At 37.0% G+C, this 23,643-nt stretch overlaps 2 protein-coding genes across 2 annotated transcripts in view; one reads left to right on the top strand and one right to left on the bottom strand.

The window, feature by feature from the left end:
- Window positions 1-10,141, bottom strand: part of TMTC3 (transmembrane O-mannosyltransferase targeting cadherins 3) — a 62,273-nt gene extending 52,132 nt beyond the window's left edge. The window contains exon 1 of the mRNA XM_024761383.1: window positions 9,977-10,141. The gene's annotated coding sequence lies outside the window, so the exon portion shown is untranslated. The remainder of the gene's footprint in view (window positions 1-9,976) is intronic.
- Window positions 10,142-10,408: 267 nt separating this feature from the next.
- Window positions 10,409-23,643, top strand: part of CEP290 (centrosomal protein 290) — a 99,514-nt gene continuing 86,279 nt past the window's right edge. The window contains exons 1-11 of the mRNA XM_024761377.1: window positions 10,409-10,563; window positions 10,769-10,827; window positions 11,099-11,228; window positions 11,380-11,457; window positions 12,442-12,511; window positions 12,874-12,920; window positions 14,635-14,778; window positions 18,627-18,680; window positions 19,433-19,582; window positions 19,977-20,159; window positions 20,799-20,888. Coding sequence (XP_024617145.1) covers window positions 11,127-11,228; window positions 11,380-11,457; window positions 12,442-12,511; window positions 12,874-12,920; window positions 14,635-14,778; window positions 18,627-18,680; window positions 19,433-19,582; window positions 19,977-20,159; window positions 20,799-20,888 — 918 coding nt within the window. The 5' untranslated portion in view covers window positions 10,409-10,563; window positions 10,769-10,827; window positions 11,099-11,126. The remainder of the gene's footprint in view (window positions 10,564-10,768; window positions 10,828-11,098; window positions 11,229-11,379; window positions 11,458-12,441; window positions 12,512-12,873; window positions 12,921-14,634; window positions 14,779-18,626; window positions 18,681-19,432; window positions 19,583-19,976; window positions 20,160-20,798; window positions 20,889-23,643) is intronic.

The raw sequence follows: 23,643 nt of genomic DNA on the forward strand, positions 1-23,643 counted from the left end.
CAGACCTAGGGACACATACAGGATGAAAGTGAGGGGATGGAAAAAGATAATCCATGCTAATGGAAATCCAAAGAAAGCTGGAGTAGCAATACTCATATCAGATAAAATAGACTTTAAAATAAAGAATGTTACAAGAGACAAGGAAGGACACTACGTAATGATCAAGGGATCAATCCAAGAAGAACATTTAACAACTAGAAATATATATGCACCCAACATAGGAGCACCTCAATACATAAGGCAAGTGCTGACAGCTATAAAAGAGGAAATCGACAGTAACACAATAATAGTGGGGGACTTTAACACCTCACTTACACCAATGGACAGATCATCCAAAATGAAAATAAATGAGGAAACACAAGCTTTAAATGACACAACAGACCAGATATATTTAATATTTATAGGACATTCCATCCAAAAACAGCAGATTACACTTACTTCTCAAGTGCGCATGGAACATTCTCCAGGATAGATCACATCTTGGGTCACAAATCAAGCCTCAGTAAATTTAAGAAAATTGAAATCATACCAAGCATCTTTTCTGACCACAACTCTATGAGATTATAAATGAATTACAGGGAAGAAAACGTAAAAAACACAAACACATGGAGGTAAACAATACGTTACTAAATAACCAAGAGATCACTGAAGAAATCAAAGAGGAAATCAAAAAATACCTAGAGACAAATGACAATGAAAACACGACGATCCAAAATCTATGGGATGCAACAAAAGCAGTTATGAGAGGGAAGTTTATAGCTATACAAGCCTACCTCAAGGAACAAGAAAAATCTCAAATAAACAATCTAACCTTACACCTACAGGAACTAGAGAAAGAAGAACAAACAAATCCCAAAGTTAGTAGAAGGACAGAAATCATAAAGACCAGAGCAGAAATCAATGAAATAGAAACAAAGGAAACAATGGCAAAGATCAATAAAACTAAAAGCTGGTTCTTTGAGAAGATAAACAAAACTGATAAACCATTAGCCAGACTCATCAAGAAAAAGAGGGAAAGGACTCAAATCAATAAAATTAGAAATGAAAAAGGAGGAGTTACAACAGACACCACAGAAATACAAAGCATCCTAAGAGACTACTACAAGCAACTCCATGCCAATAAAATGGACAACCTGGAAGAAACAGACAAATTCTCAGGAAGGTATAACCTTCCAAGGCTGAACCAGGAAGAAATAGAAAATATGAACAGACCAATCACAAGTAATGAAATGGAAACTGTGATTAAAAATCTTCCAACAAACAAAAGTCCAGGACCAGATGGCTTCACAGGGGAATTCTATCAAACATTTAGAGAAGAGCTAACACCCATCCTTCTCAAACTCTTCCAAAAATTGCAGAGGAAGGAAAACTCCCAAACTCATTCTATGAGGCCACCATCACCCTGATACCAAAACCAGACAAAGATACTACAAAAAAAGAAAATTACAGACCAGTATCACTGATGAATATAGATGCAAAAATCCTCAACAAAATACTAGCAAACAGAATCTAACAACACATTAAGAGGCTCATACACCATGATCAAGTGGGATTTATCCCAGAGATCCAAGGATTCTTCAATATATGTAAATCAATCAATGTGATACACCATATTAACAATCTGAAGAAGAAAAACCATATGATCATCTCAATAGATGCAGAAAAAGTTTTTGACAAAATTCAACACCCATTTATGATAAATACTCTCCAGAAAGTGGGCATAGAGGGAACCTACCTCAACATAATAAAGGCCATATATGACAAACCCACAGCAAACATTATTCTCGATGGTGAAAAACTGAAAGCATTTCCTCTAAGATCAGAAACAAGACAAGGATGTCTATTCTTGCCACTGTTATTCAACATAGTTTTGGAAGTCCTAGCCATGGCAATCAGAGAAGAAAAAGAAATAAAAGGAAAAAAAAGAGTAATTAACATACACTCGAGATTCTGATATATTAGCTTCAAAACTGTAATTTTAAATACAACGTTATATAATAATATATATAACATACATAATATTAAATTATTGACCATGCTATTTTTGGATTTAAGACTTTTAGTTGAAAAATATTAAGAATTTAGACAAGTTTACAAATAAATATTCAAGTTTTTATAAGACCTTGGGAGTTGCTACGGCTTTAAGTTTAGTTTACTAGCTTTATAAAAGTTGTTTGAGAAAGTCTTGCTTGTTAAGTTAGGCATCTGAAGTCCTCAAATAAAAATGAATATACTAAAACTATAAATGCAGTTTTAAATTCAGGCAACTTAATTAGGTTTTTAATGTAGCTGATTAAGGGTATTCAGTCCTTTCAATTATTATTTATTTGTTATACGTTGAAAAGGGATATGTTACTTTATAAACAGAATAAGATTTGTAGGTTGAATTTAAAGGCTTAAAGAACACAAGGTTATAAAATGTTACTTAAAGAAACTTGGACTGATCTCATGATTTCTAAATACAATTAGGTAATAAAAAGTTATGCAGTCACTTTAAGCTGCAAAGCAAATTCATTCAGTAATTGAAATACTCAACTCCAACTTAATAATCAAGACCCTGAACTCGATTTAACTCTTGGGCACTGTCCTCTGCTCTATGCTTGGGATCACTGCGTAGGAGAAGCGTGTTGTTATGGAATGACGATACAGTTTATTCTTCTCTTTCTTTACCTACATTCTTGTTAAACATAATTTCTGAGCACTATAGTGTTAGAGCAGAATGGAGAGAGAAGAAAGGAAGGAAAGCAAAAGAGCTTACTTGACCACTATATTCAAGATGAATCTCTTATAGGTGTTTGAGGGTTCTTTGGGGACAAACCCCACACCATTAGGGACTGTCACCTGAAATTCCCTTTATGTCTACTTCCTCCTTGGAAACTGGTGGTATCCAGCTTTTCTTTGCTGGGTCCCTTTGCAACCACCACCCCTACCTCCAAGCTCTACTCCCACAGGTGGCTTTTTGGGGCAGGGCTTCAGATGAGTCCACAACTGAGCTCATGAGCATACACTAAAACTAGCTCTCTCCCTTTCTCTCATTATTAAGCTCCCTGGGGTAATGTTTTAAAATTCTATTTTCTTGGCCTTTTATAAACTTGGTATGGGTGAGGTGTTTAAGCAGAACCAAGCAGATTTATCAATGGGGTGCTAATCTTCACTGAGTCAATGGCGTCGCAAAATGTTTACTGTTCATGACTACCACCATTATGGTTAGTTTTATGTATCAACTTGCCTAGGCTATAGTAGTATTCAAACACTAATCTAGGTGTTGTGAAGGTATTTTTTTTTTTTTTTTTTTTTTTTTTTGCAGTACGCGGGCCTCTCTCTGTCGTGGCCTCCCCTGTTGCGGATCTCAGGCTCCGGATGCGCAGGCTCAGCGGCCATGGCTCACGGGCCTAGCTGCTCCGCAGCATGTGGGATCCTCCTGGACCGGGGCATGAACCTTGTGGACCCTGCATCGGCAGGCGGACTCTCAACCACTGCGCCACCAGGGAAGCCCCCTGAAGGTATTTTGTAGATGTGGTTAACACCTATAGCCTGGTGATTTTAGGTAAAGGAGATTATACTCCATAATGTGGATGGAACTCATCCAATCAGTTGAATTACCTTAAAAGCAAAATTGAAGTTTCCCTGAGAAGAAACTCTACCTCATGACTGCATTATCAGGTCCTGCTGAAGAGTTTCTAGCCTGCCAGCCTACTCTACAGATTTTGGATTCACTAGTTCCAAAATCGTCTAACTCCATCCTTTCATATAAATGTCTTGATTTGATATATATTTGATATATGCTTAGTTATCTGGTTTGATTAAAGCTGGATATCTAAAGGGTAGGTGGGGGGGAGTCTCAGCTTGGAAAGCTAGCCTCTGCTACTTGTGGTCATATCCTTCAACAGGTAGCCTAAACTTCTTTAAATGGTGTCCTCAGGAGAGCTGGAGGGCAAATCCCAACGGACAAGCACTTTTCAAGTCCTGCTTACTGCATAATTTTTACTATCAATCAAGCAAGGTAAACCCAGAAGCAATGTGGGAGAGGTTATAAAGAGTCAAGACAGGGCTTCCCTGGTGGCGCAGTGGTTGAGAGTCCGCCTGCCGACGCAGGGGACACAGACTCGTGCCCCGGTCTGGGAAGATCCCACATGCCGTGGAGCGGCTGGGCTTGTGAGCCATGGCCGCTGAGCCTGCGCGTCCGGAGCCTGTGCTCCGCAACAGGAGAGGCCACAACAGTGAGAGGCCCGTGTACCGCAAAAATAAAATAAAAGAGTCAAGACAATACTATTTTTGAAGGTTCTCCAAGGAAGCAGAAAGGGAGAGAGCGCGCTACTTCTCATGCATGTCATGAGCTTAGTTGTGGAGTCATCTTAGGTTTTGTCCAAAAAAAACCACCTGCAAGGGAAGAGGTTAGGGGAAAGGAAGAGGGTTACATAAGGACACAGATAGAGGGCAGCATAATTCACTGGGGGCCATTATTATAACAATGTAACACATCACTGTTAAATGTTAGTTGTGAGAATGCTATAGACTGGATATTTGTGTCCTCCCAAAATTCATGTTAAATCCTAATGCCTAATGTAATGTCATTTGGAGGTAGGGGGCCTTGGGGAGGTGATCAGGTCATGAGGGTGGAGCCTTCATGAATGGGATTAATGCCCTTATATAAGAGATCTGAGAGAGATCCCTGCCCCCTCTGCCATGTGATGACACAGTGAAAAGATGCTCACTAGGAACCAGCTCCTCACTAGACACTGAATCTCCTGATGCCTTGATCTTAGACTTCCCAGTCTTTAGAACTGTGAGAAATAAATTCCTACTGTTTATAAACCACCTAATCTAGGGTATTGTGTTAGAACATGAACAGGCTAAGAGAGGGAACTTCCAGTTCTTTATCTAGGCACAGAAGCATATTCACCCAGATGCACATAGTCTGAGCAGATAGAATGATTGATTTATGTTTGCTTACCAAAATGGGATGTCACTATATATGTGCAAAGAATCCAAACGCAATTGAAGACCACTCATGAGCACATTACAGGCATACAAAACAATATAATTCCTTCAACAAAATTGTACTGAATGCTCACTTTTCCTAATACTCCCACAGTACAATTATGGAAAAAACAAGCCTAGAGGAAAAGTTTATATGAAATCTGGGAATATTTAGTCTGGAAAGGATAGTCTTCTCAGCTCAATAATTTCATGATTATATCTTTTTCAATAAGTAAAACTTTGGCTTGCATAGTTTGCAAAGTCTGTATTCACAATGACTCCTACTAATCTTTCCAGTCTCCTCATGTTGGGAGAAGACAAGTGTTTGCTTGCTGCACACTGATTCCTCTCCACAAGAACAAGGCAAAACAAAACATTTTCTGTACACAGTGGAGACTAAATTTCTCACAGCCATGCTTTATGTTAGAAGCTGGAAAAGTAAGCTACCATTCATTTTCTTGATAAGACAGCATAAAAGGAATGGAGATTAACATTTGGAATATAGGTTGATTGGTACATAGAACAGAGGTAGCAATTATAAAAGGCAAGTCTTTTTTTTTTTTAACCGCTTTACTGGAGTATTATTGCTTTACAATGGTGTGTTAGTTTCTGCTGTATCACAAAGTGAATCAGCTACTCATATACATATATTCCCATATCCCCTCCTGCTGCATCTCCCTCCCACCCTCCATATCCCACCCCTCTAGGTAGTCACAAAGCACAGAGCTGATCTCCCTGTGCTATGCGGCTGCTTCCCACTAGCTATCTATTTTACATTTGGTAATGTATATATGTCCATGCCACTCTCTCACTTTGTCCCAGCTTACCCCTCCCCCTCCCCGTGTCCTCAAGTCCATCCTCTACATCTGCATCTTTATTCCTGTCCTGCCCCTAGGTTCTTCAGAACCATTTTTTTTTTTAAGATTCCATATATATGTTAGCATAGTGTGTTTTCTCTTTCTGACTTACTTCACTCTGTATGACAGACTCTAGGTCCATCCACCTCACTACAAATAACTCAATTTCGTTTCTTTTTTTATGGCTGAGCAATATTCCATTGTATATATGGGCCACATCTTCTTTATCCATTCATCTCTCGATGGACACTTAGATTGCTTCCAGTCCTGGCTATTGTAGATAGTGCTACAACGAACATTGTGGTACATGACTCTTTTTGAATTATGCTTTTCTCTGGGTATATGCCCTGTAGTGGGATTGCTGGGTCGGGTGGTAGTTCTATTTTTAGCTTTTTAAGGAACCTCCATACTGTTCTCCTAGCGGCTGTATCAATTTACATTCCCACCAACAGTGTAAGAGGGTTCCCTTTTCTCCACACCCTCTCCAGCATTTATTGTTTGTAGACTTTTAAAAAGCAAGTCTTTCTTGTGAAGTGATTTTGGTCATCTAATACTGCTCATAAAACAACAGAGATGAAAGAAGGCAGATTCAGGCAAGCGTTCCTGTAGTAAGGCCATTTATAAAATTGTCAGATAATTTCCCTTGGTGAAAACTGAATGATTCAGAAAACTTCATGAAAAATAATAGTGGGTTTTAGTGATTTTCTCAAAATTATATATAGTGAGCAAATGAACTAGAACTTGAGTTAAATTTCTTAGTTAACAGTTAGATACAAACATATTTTAGTGCATTAGAGCCTAGACCCTAGCTAACTTGTTTCCTACTGCATCCCTGGTGTCTAGCACAGTGTATAAGCCCAAAAATATTGTTAGAGTGAGTAAAGTAATAAAATTTAAGCAAGATTTTGGGGCTTCCCTGGTGGCGCAGTGGTTGAGAGTCTGCCTGCCGATGCAGGGGACACGGGTTCGTGCTCTGGTCTGGGAGGATCCTGCATGCCGCGGAGCGGCTAGGCCCGTGAGCCATGGCTGCTGAGCCTGCATGTCCGGAGCCTGTGCTCCGCAACGGGAGAGGCCACAACAATGAGAGGCCTGCGTACCACAAAAAAAAAAAAAAAAAATTTAAGCAAGATTTTGCACTTAGTTGGGACTGTAACTGAGACCTGGCTTACAACCTTAGCTTCATTAATTATTGTGAAATTGCTTAGGTTCTCAGAACCTGTTTTCACTTCAGAAAAATGAGAATAAAACTTGCCATTACGCCAGGTACCTTCAGTTCCTGAGAATATAAATGTGAATAAGAAGGTGAAGGAAGTAAGGGTAGAAAAGACCAACACAGACAAAATGAAACGAATAAATAAATAAATAGAAAATAACAGTTGTAATGAATGAAAAAACAAGAAGAAAAATAAGGTGTTGCAATAAAAATAACAGATTACTACTACAAAAATAAATATGCAATTTTAAGCGTAGTAAATGGCATAATATGTGCTCCATAAACATTAGCTTTCATCTCTGCCTTCCCCTGCTAAATTATGAATAAAAACAATGAATGAAAAAAATAAAAACAATGAATGTGGGAATTCCTTGGTGGTCCAGTGATTAGGACTTTGCACGCTCAGAGCCAAGGGCGTGGGTTCGATCCCTGGTTGGGGAACTAAGATCCCACAAGCCATGCAGTGTAGTCAAAAAACAAACAAACAAACACTGAACATGAAGAGTATCTAATTCAAATTCTTGAGTAATCAAAGTTACATAATTAGAATATGATGATATTTAATGTAGATTGTAAGACTGAAGAATAAGTACGTTACAAGTACTGGCTCCCAGCATGCCTGAGAAGGCAATATAGCAGTTATGAACATATCCTTTAGCCAGAAAGATTCGTGTTCCATCATACTATTTAAGTTTGAGCAGAGTATTTAACCTTTCCAAACTTTGCTTTCTTAACTTAGCTGGAAAATGAGGACAAATTAAGCAGCTATTTCATTGGATTGTTATGAAGATTAAATAATGAAAAAGCTATAGTAATCAAAATAGTTTACAGCTAACATAAAAACAAACACGCAGATCAACAGAACAGAATAGGGAGGCCAGAAATAAACAAAGGAACCAAGAATATACAATGGGGATAGAATAGTCTCTTTAATAAATAGTGTTGGGAAAACTGGAGAACCACATGCAAAAGAATAAACTGAACCCCTATTTTATACCACTCACAAAAATCAACTCAAAATGGATTAAAGAATTGAACTTAAGACCTAAAACCATAAACCTCCTGGTAGTAAACAAGGGGGTAAGCTCCCTGACACTAGTCTTGGCAATGATTTTTTGGATTTGAAACCAAAAGCAAAGGCAACAAAAGCAAAAATAAATAAGTGGGCCTATGTCAAACTAAAAAGGCTTCTGCACAAAAAAGGACACCAACAAAATGAAGAGGCAACCTATGGAATGAGGGGAAATATTTGCAAAAATATATATATGAAAACAGGTTAATATCCAAAATATATAAAGAACTCTTACAACTGAATAGCAAAAAAAAAAAAAAAAAAATCTGATTAAAAAATGGGCACAGGAACTTCTTTCCAAGAAGACACATAATGGCCGACAGGTACATGTAAAGGTGCTCACCATCACTAATCATCAGTGAAATGCAAAGCAAAATTACAATGAGATTATCAATTACTTTACACCTGCTAAGAATGGCCATCATCAAAAAGAGATAACAAGCATTGGCAGCAAGGATGTGGAGAAAAGGGAACAGCTGTGCACTGTTGGTGGGAACGTAAATTGATGCAGCCATCACAGAAAACAGTATGGGGTTCCTCAAAAAATTAAAAACAGAACTACCATACTTTCCAGCAATTCCACTTCTGGGTATATATCCAAAAAAAACAAAATCACTATTTTAAAGTGATATTCATTCAGCATTATTTACAATAGCCAACCCATAGAAACAACCTAAGTATAAATCGATGGATGAAAGGATAAAGAAAATGTAGTATATACACACAATGGAATATTATTCAGCCACAAAAAATAAATCTTACCATTTGTAACACCATGACAACACGGATGGACCATGAGGGCATTACACTAAGTGAAATGCCAGACAGAGAAGGACAAATACTGAGTGATCTTGTTTATACGTGGGATCTAAAAAAACCGAATTCATAGAAACAAACAGATCCATCAACAGGTACAAACTTTCATTTAAAAGATATATAATTTCTGGGGATATAATGTACAGCATGGTTTAAAAAAACGTTAATGAACAGTGTTTGACATATCATCTTTCAGTAAAGGACTAGACAAAATTATAATTCCTACAAATCTGATGAATGTCTTTAAATGTATCTCACAAAATCAGTATATCTGTTTTTGTTTTCTACTGAGCTATTTCTACTGAACGGTTTGGAAAGAAATCTATTGTTTTCAAAAGTAAACTTCAATATCAATTACAGGGAATAAATGCAAGAAAGTGCTTAAAATAAATAAATAAAGATGAGAGGCACTGCTCCAAAGAGTTGAAAATGTCATTTGGTTTTCAAGTCTACATCTTCTTAAGAAAGTTTTCCTAGTGGTGTATCATACTCCAGCACGGCTGAGCAGCCAGATGAGCAAAACTTGCACAAATAAGAGCTGTAAACACCTGAGAAGGCGTTTTCATAGGAAGGCACTCTCCGTCACCAAACAAGTGACAGCAACAGGGCTGGTGAGTACTGAGGCCCCTTCTCTCTCCACCCCCCGCAGTGGCCTGGGCAAGTTATAACCTCTCCTCTCTAGAACCTTCCCTCTACACCTACTAGCTCCTCAACCTTCAAGTCCTTCAATCCGCGAAGGTAATAGCGCTACAGGTAAGGCGACCAGGGTCAGAAGATGCGGTGTCCCCAATTCCTCACTCGCCGCCAAACCATGATCGCGGACCCCAGTCCACTATACAGACAGATTCTGATACAGAAGAAGGCTAAAACTTTTTCTTCTTACAGAGGGCACCACCCGGAGCGTCGCCGGCAAACGCCCAAGGAGAGGGCGGGGTCTTCCCACCTCTTCAGACTCCGGCCCCAACGTTAAGAGCTTCTCTCAGCCAGGATCGCTAACCTCAACTCCTCCCCCACCGCTGACCGACAGCCCGACCTCACCTGGAAGCGGTTCCACCAGGGAATGGCTTAGAGAAACCTCGGGAAGAGCGGTCCGGCGAGAGACGCCACCGAAGACACAGTCATGGTCCGCCTCGTTCAGCCGACCAGTGCAGACACGCCTCGGCCGCCGCGCCTCCCGCCTCGAGGCGGTTCCCCCGCACCCCGGTACAGTCGCAGCCTCCCGCACTGCACGCCGGGAACGGCCTATCTCCACTTCTCAGACTTCAGCGTCCAGGACGCCCCGGCCTCCAAGCAGAACTGCACTCTGGGATTTGCAGTCCTCATCCCAGGCCTTCTCCCCGCCCTTAACACAGAGTCCAGGGACCTCGCTGCGGAATCTAAACGTAAAGCATCGCCCACGGTCGTGAAATGTAGGCGATGCTTGCATTCGGGCTCTTGTTCCGGCCTCGGCTAGGTGGGAAATGCGTCGCTTAGCAGCCGCTGCAGCTATTACTCGCTAGAGAACAGTTGGCGGTATCCAGTGTCCGATTGGAACCGCGCTGGGGAGTCGTCAGGCGTGGCGGCGGGGCTCGGCTGGGTGGGTGCGGTAGCTGAGGGGCCGCCGCTGGATGCCAGGCTTGGTTTAGGTGGGTGGATCCTGGAGAGCGCGGACAGAGAGTTCTTCCCGCAAAGGTTCTTTAAGCCTAACGGCCCAAATAAACAACAGCCCCTTAGCCTTTGATTTGCAGTCCATCTGCCTTCCCCTCGCTTCAGCCCTGGTTTCTTCGGCCCAGCTGCACTCATTTCAGTCGTTTACATTCTCGCTTTTTTTTTTTTCCCCCTTAATCCTAGCTCCTGTCTCTCAGAATCAGGGGTCAATTTCAGCCTTCCAAGCATCGCACGCTTTGGTGGTAAGGGGGCGTGGAGGAAGGGGGCACAGAATCCTAGTTCTAGCTTACATTAGTTTAACCATGGAAGCCGTCATAATTTAGCCGATAAAATATCTGATGATTTGTCGCAACTGCTGTAATTTTGATCAAGGCTATTTTACCCACATATCTGTTATACAGTTAAGGAGCCATACCTCTTTGCTAACATCGTGGAGAGTTGTAATAGCGTAATCTGTAAAAACAGTAATGCTGTTTACCTTGAAAATGCTAATACCCACTTGTATTGTTACAGAAAGTAAAGCACAGTGAAAGAATTCAAGATGCCACCTAATATAAACTGGAAAGAAATAAGAAAAGTTGACCCAGATGAGTTGCCTCGTCAAGAAGAATTGGCAGATAATTTATTGATTTCCTTATCTAAGGTACTTAATTGATAAATAATGCATAGATATATACATACAACTATGATAGTCTAAGTTGTCCCTGAAATCACTGAATGGTACAACTGGAAGATTTCTTGTATTTTGCTTAAGGGTTATAAAATATGAAATAGTTGCTTTTCTCTTTACTTAGGTGGAAGTAAATGAGCTAAAAAGTGAAAGTCAAGAAAATATGATACACCTTTTCAGAATTACTCAGTCTCTAATGAAGGTTTGTATACAGTAGGTTTTAATAATAGCTTTGACTATTAGAGAAAGTGTAAGAATCTCATCTTAGATAATTTAATCTCTGTGAAAGTACTTTGCAAAATCTAAATGACCACTAAAAAATGAGATATCTTCAAATGTCAACTGAGAATTTTAGGTGAAAAACATTACTAGTTTCTGCTCTAAAGTTCCTAAAAGAGTGTGTAGGGGAAACAGAATAGTTATGTTTAAAAAAGCATAGAGAGGTCCTATGTTAATTATGATACAGCTTGTTACAGTAGCTGACTACTTTTGGGATTTGTTAGGAGGGGAAGAGATTTAGGTGTGAGAAGACTGTAAGGGTGAAAGACTGATGAATAGTTTTAGGTAAGTGGAGGGCAGTGATAAAATGTTAAGGAGATTCTAGAGCTGGAGGTTACTATAAATAAAACCTGGGAATAGAAAGTATGCATGTTCTTTACATTTATCGAGACAAGTGCAGAAAGTTTATAATAGCAGGTTGTAGAGGAAACAATGTTGGCTATAGTTTAGAATAGGCTGTCTAGGGCCTTTAAAGACGTATTTTATGATATCAGCAATTAGGAGCCATTAAAGGTTTTTGATTTCTAATTGGTAGATACAAAAATATGTCTTAAGAGGGTTAAACTTATGAAGGAAGTTAGACAAAATTATGGACTAGAATAATGAAAATTAGAATAGAATAAAAGAGATAGTTGAAAACATTACAAAGAGAAAAGTTGCAATACTAGATGTAAGACTTGAGGGAAAAGAGGAATAAAAGATATTTCAAACTCTTAGGAATCTAGAAATTAGAGCCTTAAGAAAATCATCTATTCATTCAACAAATGTTTGCTGAATGTCTCCTTGTGCCAGGCATTGCAGGCAGTAAGTATTAGGATAGCAAATACAAACAAAATTCTTATTTTCAGTGCTTACATTCTAGTGTAAAGGCATACTGAAATAACTTTTTTTTATTCTTAACGTTTAGATGAAAGCTCAAGAAGTAGAGCTAGCTTTGGAAGAAGTTGAAAAAGCTGGAGAAGAACAAGCAAAATTTGGTAAATGCCTTGGGGAAAAGATTATTATGGTGTTAAATAGTGGATTTCATTTATTCACTAAGCAGTGAAGAATTAGCTTTAATATATTGGGTTGACCAAAAAGTAAGATCTTATGGACAAATCCAAACAAACTTTCTGGCCAACCCAATATTTTATAAAATGTGTATACTCAGTTTATTTTGAAATATTTTTCTACAACTCCTATTTCATGGATCAGGTACAAAATAGTTATTTTCTTATGTTACCTTATCATTACAACCATGATGGAATCTTTAAAACTTAATTTTATTTTATTGAAAATTATTGAAAAGTTTGTTTTGAGATAAATCTGACCAATTGAAATATTTATCTTTTTTTAATAGAAAATCAATTAAAAACTAAAGTAATGAAACTGGAAAATGAACTGGAGGTATGTTCTTTTGTATTCCTTAGGGTGTAATCGTTGTAAATATTATTTTCGATTATTATTTTAAAATTTTTTCATTGTAATTAGCTGGAAAAAGTCACTGGAATGATATTGTGTTTATAATTGTTCAGTATATATTTTACGTGCCTATTTATGTATCTTAAATTCTGCTAAGGATTGCACATCCAATTGTGAACAAAATAAAAACATTGAATAACCTCATGGAGCTTGTAGTACAGAGAAATATACAGAGAGATTACTATAACTGAGGTGGAATGAGGCATGTTGGAATTTGAGGAACAGTGACAGAAGGGTATAGGAGAAGAGGTAGCTTTTGAGAAAGCCAAGAGCCAAAATGTGAATGTATTGTTAAGGAACTGAATACATTGAGATTACTGAGACTGTGGGAAAGAATGTGATAGAAATGGATTAGCCTTTATAAGGAGGAAGGACCTTTTTCCTTGGTAAAAGGGAGGAAGGAAGAATGGATATGAACAGAAGCTTTTGATGTTTGTAGATTTAGTGCCTGGAATTTGAGAGGATGGAGAGGTCATCTGCTAAAAATAAGAGTGAAAGATGTGTGGTCAAATTTTAAAGAAGTCAGATAAAACCAGAAATATGGTGGGGAATGAACTGGAGATTTCAGGATCTGGAGTCAGATAGTTTACGTTCAAACCCTGGTTTTTTAGCATGTTAACTCTGCGAATTTAGATGGTTTATTTTCTATTCCCTGTCATATATCCAGCTTCTAGGGAAATACCAGTCATTCTCAATAAATACTTGTTGAGTTATGAAGTAAGGTCGATTCTGTGTTAGTGTTTAGCAAGGCAACTACTACAGAATAGAAGGATAGGACAGTTGGAGATGTTGGTAAGAAAGTGCTTTTTGAAGGAGGTTAAGAGTAAGAAAAGTTTAGTTAAGGTAGAAGAGTAACACAACTGTATGCTAGGGAGATGAATGTGAGACAGATTAGATGACTAAAGGATTTTTGATGTTTTTGACTATGACCCAAAGCAACAGGAAAATGAAGCAAAATGTATTTAGTCTGCTGCAAACTTTTAAAGATAATCTAATTTTGGGTGTTCAATATGGTAGCACTAGCTACATGTGGCCATTAGCATTTAAATTAATTACAGTTAAAGTTAAGAATTCAGTTCTTTAGTTGCACTAGCCACATTTCAAGTGCTCAGTAGACACATGTAGATAGTGGCTACTGTATTGGGCAGTGTAGAGAACATTTCCTTTATCCTAGAAAGTCCTTTTAGAGAACACTGGTCTAAATAGTCAGTGGTATGAGGGAAAGGACAGGTTAAGAGCACCATGGCTCAGTGGCTAGGGTGGAGGCTCTGGTGATTTGTAGCCTGGTTTCAGAGCTCTGATACTCAGGGGAAGCCTAGATAGTTCATCTCAAGGATCATTGTATGCCTTTGCACTTTACCCTGGTGTCTGTGGCTCAGCGGCTATAACAGAGCCTGAGTGATTGACTGTTAATTCTTCATACTCTGGATGGCTCAGGAAGAGCTTAAGGGGTTGTCAGCCTGTGAACTAAAGCTTAAATATGCTTAATTTTAAAAAATTGTTTTTAAGCAACATGATTTTAAACATCTCGTGCTGATTATGATAAAATTTAAAGTCAAGATAATTATTTTTGTTGTTGATTCATTTGAATCTCCAGATATAATGGAATTAATTTATACTTTTGGTTTATTACTTTAAGATGGCACAGCACTCTGCAGGTGGACGTGACACTCGCTTTTTACGTGATGAAATTCGCCAACTTGAAAAGCAATTGGAACAAAAAGATAGAGAATTGGAGGACATGGAAAAAGAGTTAGAGAAAGAAAAGAAAGTTAATGAGCAAGTAAGGCCCAGTTTTTTAATGACTCTTAACTGTTCAAGTTACCAAAAACACCACCTGTTTATGCTTTTTATAATTATTACTGACAGTTTCAATTTTTATGTTTTATGTTATTTGTGGGAATTGATGTATGCTTATTGATAAGGTTTTATATAACAGTTCATGTTGTCATCATGTCTTTAAAATGTAATGGATCAGGTACATCTAGTGAATGAATATGACCTAGAGATTAATTCTTTATATATGGAGGTACCTTTTTCTCCGGATGTTAGAATTCTTCACATAAAGTTGATGATTTGATCTGGAATATTGGTATGAAGAAATTAATAGGCATTCAGAAACAATTGATTTGGGCTTCCCTGATGGCACAATGGTTAAGAATCCGCCTGCCAATGCAGAGGACACAGGTTCGAGCCCTGGTCCGGGAAGATCCCACATGTCACAGAGCAACTAAGCCCATGCACCATGACTATTGAGCCTGCGCTCTAGAGCGTGTGAGCCACACTACTGAGTCCGCTTGCTACAACTGTTGAAGCCCGTGCCCTAGAGCCCGTGCTCCACAACAAGAGAAGCCACCACAGTGAGAAGACTGTGCACCGCAATGAAGAGTAGCCCCCGCTCGCTGCAACTAGAGAAAGCCCGTGCACAGCAATGAAGACCCAATGCAGCCAAACATAAATAAAATTTAAAAAGTTTTTTTATTTTCTTATTTTTCATAATATATTTTGGGAAAAAAGATATTTATTTGTATCTATATTAGTAGTAGACTTAGAAATTAATCTTTTAGTGATGTATTCAATAATAAGTTTTTTATTTTCAGGTGTACCTCGCTTTATGTAATACGTAGGTTCTTAAAAAGTGTTAATCTCACCATTTTGTAAATCAATTCATATTTTAAACCATGACATGTCATCTTTTATACAAGCATAGTTTATTATTACCTCTTATGTTATACTTGTTATTTACAAAATAACTCATGCAATGTTCACTTAAATTTAGTTTGAGGAAAAAATTATTTTTTTGCTGATAAGTTTGTATTTCCTGTCAGAAAATAGTATGCTTTCTTTTTTTGCCTCAGCTGTCAGTGAACTTAGTACAAAATCTGGTGCCTACATGTATTAACTGTCCCATCCCTGGTGCCCAGAAGCTTTTTCTACCTTTGTGTCCTTTATAAGGTCAATATTGTATCACATCCTGATAATCTTATTTTGTCCATTGTTCTCTTGGAAATAGATGGTTATAAATTTTAAGTAAACGACATTGATTATGAGGTAACATTGCTATTTAAAAAGAATTCATCATAGACTGATTTGTAAGGAAAAGCATCCCCATTCTTGATATATCTATTTTATTATATAGTTTGGAAGTCACGTAAAAGTGAGCCATCTGTACAGTTTTTGCAGTGGAAAAAGTATGGATTGATGCCACCTGAAGGTTAGGAATAAGCTCTTAGAGGATTATGTGTTTAGTTGACTCAGAGAAACATAACAGATCTATAGATTTCTTAATCATAAAGGGTCCAACCTATGCTATACAGTAATAGAATTGCTTAGGGAGGTGGCCATGTATGTGTTTTTCTGGGCTATTGTTCTTTTGTCTAGCCCATATATTAGTCAGCTTCTCACCAATGATACCACACACTGTTAGCTAATCAGAACCACCATGTCTATTCATATCTTAGACTACTATCTTCATTCATAGGCACACACACAGACAACTTGAATATATGGCTTATGTACCTTTCCAGCTGCTAGATTTCTTGAAGTAGAATATGGATATGAGTTGCTTTAGCAATTTCTTCTTTGCCCTTAACCAGTCATTCAGTTTTACTGAGTACTTATAGCATGCCAGAGACTGTGCTAAATACTGAGGATACAGTGGGCAACGCTATTCTGCTTCTCAATGTTATTCACTGTCAATAACAAAGGTAACATAAGATAATATGATAGTCTGGGGATACATAAGGATATAAGAATACTCTGGAGTACTCTGGAGAGGTATACCTGAGTCAGTCTTGAGGTTCAAGAAATGATCTATAAACTGAGACCTGAAATAAGAGTTAGCCTGGAAGAGGGAATGAGATGTAGGTCGTGGTTAAGGAAAAGGCATTCTGCGTAGAAAATACAGTGTTTACTAAGACCTAGAGGTAAGAGATAGCATGGTGTATTCAGGGAACTACAGTTACTCATTCTGGCTGGAATATAGGTAAAAATAGCTAGTGTAGAGTCCTTACTATGTGCCAGATACTTTATATGCATTAATTCATTATTCCTCATTTGATACTTATATGAGAGAGGTGACATTTCCCCCAGGCTACAGATGAAGAAACAGATACAGAAAGGGTAGGTAATTGCCCATTAGTGACTGAGGGGGATTAGGGACATAGACATGTTTGAGGGATGTAGATGTAATTGGATATGATGAATGATTGGTTGTTGGTGAAGAGGGAGGAATGGGTAGTCCACCTAATTTTCTGGGTTGGGCCACTGGATAGGTGGATAGCGCCATTCACTTAGAAGTGACACAAGGGGAGTTTAGAAGGCTTGTGATTATTATTTGTTTTGTACATGTTGAGTTTGAGGTCCCTGTGGGCATATTCAGAAAGGATATCTGGATAAGAAACTCAGAGATACCGGATAGATGATAAGAATTTGTGGGTCATCAGCATAGATACTGAAGCAATAGAAGTGATTGTAAGGCAGATGTCTAGGTATAGAAATGTCTAATGCAAGAGGAAGTGGTGCTTCAAGGAATAGACCAAGAAAGGACAAATATCAAGAGTATGATGTTTCAAAACCAAGGAAAAGGAGCATCAGTAGTATTAAATACTTCAGCCTTAAGTTCCTGACATGTCTCTTCTTGTTAAAATTTTCCAATTCAAAACAGGATGGGACTGTTTCTTAACTCCCAGATGATAATAATAATAATGGTAAAATTCTAAGATTCGTATAGCACACTGCATTTTATTATGAACTTTCTTTAAACTTTTTTTTTGAAAACTTTATCTTCATAAAGATGGTAAGAAAAACAGTAAACACATAGTCTTCATATAGGTTCACCTGTTAACACTGTGCCACATATGCTTTATCTTTGTACACACAGACTTATTCTCCTCCCCTCCCCTCCCCTCCTTTCTTTTTTGCTGAGACATCAGAGTTAATTGCAGATATCATGATACTTCATACTTAAATATTGCAAATATCATGATATTTCATTCTTAAATATTTCAGTGTGTTTCCACTGAAAGGAAGTAGTTATATTTCCTTTATAACTATATAAGTAGTTATATTTTCCAATATAGCTACTTATATGATTAGCGTACTCAGAAATGTAATATCAATTCAGTACTGTTGTCTAATATGTAGTCCATAATCAGATTTCCTCTATTGGCCCAATAATGTCCTTTTAGTCTCCCCACCCAATATCCAAGCATCCATGCTTCTTTTTAACCATTATGTTCTACTGCTTTGTATTTCTAAGTAATTTAATGCTCACTGAGAGCAAAGAGTATTCTAGCTCTGGTAATAGAACTGCAAAATGATGAAGGTCTTGGTTGGAAGACTACTCATTTTTAGGTTTTACGCTGGGGGAAGAGGGTAATGTTTTGTTTTCTGTATCCTTTGGTTAGAGGTTTTTGTTTTTTGTTTTATAATCTTTTAAACTCAACCTGCTTCATCCTTCCTAATCCTTAGTTAGTTAGTTTTCAAAATTTTGGCGTATAATTCATGTCTTGGGTCGACCTGAAGTCCTCGGTAGTTAAACATTCTCTGTGTTATTGGAAAGGAACTGAAAACCTGGCATTACACAGAACTACTGCTGAATTTTATCTTATTTGTTTTTTGCTGTTTTAGTTGGCTCTTCGAAATGAGGAGGCAGAAAATGAAAACAGCAAATTAAGGAGAGAGGTTGGTAAAAAATTTTAGTAGTTGTGGTGGTTCAACAAAGATACTTATTAAAAACGTGTTCATAAATTAATTCTGTAACCAGAACTGGCATCGTCTAAGTAATTGATGTTTTCAAACCGTGTTTTATGATATGACTTTGTCTTAGGGAAATAGAAAATAAGTTGAAAGGTGAGGCCGTTAAGTACTACATTCATCTCTTAGGTCTATGTGGGTAAATCTTGCTTTGTTTTTTTAAGCTGTTCTTTGCTAGTTTGCTAACTGAATATATGACTGGATTTCTGCCTTATTTCCTCCTACTTTATCTGGCATTCTTTTAAAACTTTTGTTTCTCATTAAATATTACAAATTCTGATTATTATTTGGTTCTTCTGAGCCAAATAATATTTGTACATTGTTTATCCTGATAGTGCTTATCTTTTTAACATAATCAAAATGTTTTTTTGTTTTGGTTGGTAATTAGTATTCTTGCTTTCTTTGATTATCCAAAATAATATCTCATTCTCCTAAAAATTTTTTTTTTGTTTTCTTTAATTTCTAATTATTATATTTAATTATATATTGCCTTTCTTATTTCTAATTAACTTTTTCCTGTCCTCTTCTGGAGAACAAACGTCTAAAGAAAAAGGTGAGACTTTAAGGGTGGTGAAACCTTGGAATTTTAAAGATGTGTTTTGAGATCACTATTCAGAGGGTGAAATTTTGTTTCTTTGGATAGTTTTTTTAATAGAATACTGTGTTTGATCTGCCTTCAGAATGAACAGCTTCGTCAGGATATTATTGACTATCAAAAACAAATAGATTCGCAAAAAGAAACCCTTTCATCAAGAAGAGAAGACAGTGACTACCGATCACAATTGTCTAAAAAAAACTATGAACTTGTCCAATATCTAGATGAAATTCAGGTAAAATGGATAGAAGTCATTTCAAAGCAATGATCTTTATAAAGCTTTAATTTCATTATAATATAAAATTAGTATTTAGCCCTACATTTCAATATATTTAGTATAAATCTGCAACTATGTATTTGTAAAACATGATATAAATTGCATCTTTGAAGTTGCAAATCCTGCAAATTCATTCTTGTTATATGCCTATCTTGGGCATTGTTTAAGAACTAAGATACTTACTTACACTTTTCTTGATATTTAATTTGGTTTAATTGACCAATAGCAATTGATACTAAATATCTATGAAGAATTCTGTTTTCTCCAGCAGACACGTATGACTCCATTCAGTATTAATTTAAATTTTAGTTTCTTAAATTGTTTTTAACTGTAGCATCTTTACCTTTCTTAGACTTTAACAGAAGCTAATGAGAAACTTGAACTTCAGAATGAAGAAATGAGAAAAAATCTAGAAGAGTCTGTACAGGAAATGGAGAAGATGACTGATGAATATAATAGGATGAAAGCTATTGTGCATCAGACAGATAATATAATGGACCAGTTAAAAAAAGAAAATGATCATTACCAGCTTCAAGTAAGAATTCCTGTTTGACTTATTTGGGCAAACTTCATATTGCCTCATTACTATTTATATGAAACTAGAAAGTACTTTTAACTTTCTAGGGTATGAATTTTTGTCTTATGCTCTAGTATGTCATCTTATACTGTAATATGTTGCCATGGTAATATACTTGTCTCTATGTGTTTCTCTAGTCCCCTTACATATACCTTGTAATTACTGCCATGTAGAGTATATGGGTGATACCTGAATGAATATGTAGATAGCAATCCTGCAAATTTTCTGCTAAAGCCTCTTAGAAGTCCTGTGGATCATCAAGCTTAATTTTATACCTTAAAATAAATACACTCTAAGTATCATAGAAACCAATATATTGTTTACTACTTACAGGGGATTAAACTTGTTTAAAAAGTAGAGTAATACTTAAAAATACAATTCTCTAATGACAAAAAATAATTATACAACTGTAAAGATGCACAAACAATTAAAGGTCACCTTAACTACAGAACTGCTCCCATAATGAATATGCATTTGTAATGTATATGTATATATGTGCATGTGTATGCTTATCATGTGTGTAAATATTCATATACAACAAATACATGTATAGTACACTAATTTGCAACAGTTCTTGAAATAATTGTTGCCTTTTAGGTGCAGGAGCTTACAAATCTTCTGAAAGCAAAAAATGAAGAAGATGATCCAATCATGGCAGCTGTCAACGCAAAAGTAGAAGAATGGAAGGTGCTTTTTTCAATTGCTATAATAGCTTGTTCATTTTCATTTTAGATTTCAATTTTTTAGTCTTAATTTTCTTTAAAGTTCTTGTACTAGTTAATGACATTTTTATTAGGCATTTAAAAAAGTGTATTAAATGTTTTAGCTGGAAAACTCTAAAACTCGTGTGTAGACCTCTAGCTTATCTGTTGTTGAATGAGCTCTTCTACATCAATGAGTTAAATTTAAAATTTTTAGTTTTCTGATAGAAATCTAAGTCTAAAATATAATATGTCATCTAAAATAGATAATTATAAATAAAATTTAAATGTTTTCATGTAAACCATAGGTACCTTGTATATATTAGTTATATAGTTCCAGGTTTAATTTTAGTTTTTCTGGCTCTCCTTCCATGTTAGATTAATCAAGGTATTGGCATTCAGTGGAAATGGGAGTAAGGAAGTGGATCAGGAATGGAAGTAAGGGAAGGGATCTTTCAGAATTACCTGAGAAGTCTTTTCAGAAGTCTGTTCCTCCTCACCACTCTCTAACTCCAACCACAACCCCAAGCCTTACCATATCAGAAGTTAGGATTGTGATGATTATATATTTTGAAAAATCTGAAATGATTCTGAATAAATCTAATTTTAAAAGCTATCACTTTTATAGTCTTTGTTTCTAACAAGGTTCACATAAATCTTGTTGGCTATTTGAAATTATCATGTGGGAATCTCAGCTAACCTATATTTTAAACAAGAGCAGTAGCAGTGGAAATGAAGTTTATAGAATCAATCAGAGGTCAATAAACTTTCTGTAAAAGACCAGGGAGTAAATATTTTAGAATATTTGGTTTCTGGTGTATCTATTCAACTCTGCTATTATAATATGAAGGCAGCCATAGACAATACATAAATAAATGAGCAAGGCTGTTTTCCCAATGAAACTTTACAGAAGCAGGCAGCAGGCCAAGTTTGACCTGTGAGCCATAGTTTACCAACACCAGGAAAAAAAGAGTTGTTTTTAATCGTTTAATTTTGGGGGAGAGATGTTAGCAAATGTATTCTTCTGCACTTCATTTTTACTTAGTATCTTTTACTTAGTTTATATCAGTATGTATGGTATTACTTTGTTCTTTTTAATGTAATTTTTCTTGTAGATATGTATGTTATTGATTCCCTATTATGTGGCGTTTAGGAGGTTTCCAATATTTGCTATTAGAAACAATGTTTTAATGAATATCCTTGTATATTCATTTTGAAAATGTGTATCTGTAGAATAAATGCTACAAGTGTAATTGTGATATATATTGCAAATATATTCCTCTAGTTGGTCACTTGTCTTTTGGCTTTATGGTGTTTTTTTACTATGAATTTTTTTTTGTGTGTGTGTTATGCGGGCCTCTCACTGTTGTGGCCTCTCCCGTTGCGGAGCACAGGCTCCGGATGCATAGGCTCAGCGGCCATGGCTCAAGGGCTCAGCCACTCTGTGGCATGTGGGATCTTCCCGGACTGGGCCACGAACTCGTGTCCCCTGCATCAGCAGGCGGACTCTCAACCACTGCACCACCAGGGAAGCCCCTGAAGTATTTTTTTTATATTGCATAAATTTAATGTTTTTTATGGCTTTTGGCCTTTGTATCATAGTTAGAAAGGATTCTGAGTATAAAATTATTTTCTTATATTTTCTCTAGTATCTTCTAGTTTCATCTTTTACATGTAAATCTTTGAAGCATATATTATTTATTTTGGTATGAAGAGTGAGATATGGGTGTAACCGAGCTACTCTGTTGTCTAAACATCATTTATTGAACATTTCATTTTTCTCCTACTAAAATACACTTCCATTTTTATTACATACAAAACTGTTGAATTTGAATTTATCTTGGGACTCTCTTCTTTATATTGATTGATCTGTTTTCTAACCATGTACACTTTTTTTTTTTTTTTGGCGGTACGTGGGCCTCTCACTGCTGTGGCCTCTCCCGTTGCGTAGCACAGGCACCGGACGCGCAGGCTCGGCGGCCATGGCTCACAGGCCCAGCCGCTCCACAGCATGTGGGATCCTCCCAGACAGGTGCATGAACCTGTGTCCCCTGCATCGGCAGGCGGACTCTCAACCACTGCGCCACCAGGGAAGCCCCACTTGTTTTAATTATTATGCTTAAATATTTGAAAAAGCTGTTCTCATTATTTATGTTTTTTAGATTCTTATAAATGTGCTTTTTAAATACAAATTTTAGAAATAGTTCTTTAAAATATTTTAGGTATTTTATTGGGTATATATTAAATTTATAAATTAATTTATAGATTGATTTTGATATTTGGTCCTAGCAAAGAACACAAGGTACCTTTCATTTTTTTAAAATTGAGGTAAAATTGACATAACATGATACTAGTTTCAGGTATACAGTGTAATGATTCGATGTTTGTATGTATTGCAAAATGATTACCCCAGTAAGTCCAGTTAACATCTGTAACCATACATAGTTACAATTTTTTTTTTTTCTGGTAATGAGAACTTTGAAGATCCACTCTCTTAGCTATTTTCAAATATGCAGTACAGTATTAAAAAATGATGATTAGAGGATTCCCTGGTGGCGCAGTGGTTGAGAGTCCGCCTGCCGATGCAGGGGACACGGGTTCCTGCCCCGGTCTGGGAAGATCCCACATGCCGCGGAGCGGCTGGGCCCGTGAGCCTTGGCCGCTGAGCCTGCGCGTCCGGAGCCTGTGCTCCACAACGGGAGAGGCCACAACAGCGAGAGGCCCACGTACCGCAAAAAAAA

Source organism: Neophocaena asiaeorientalis, unplaced genomic scaffold (genome assembly GCF_003031525.2).
Source record: "Neophocaena asiaeorientalis asiaeorientalis breed wild unplaced genomic scaffold, Neophocaena_asiaeorientalis_V1.1 scaffold653, whole genome shotgun sequence".
Classification (NCBI taxonomy): Eukaryota; Metazoa; Chordata; class Mammalia; order Artiodactyla; family Phocoenidae; genus Neophocaena; species Neophocaena asiaeorientalis.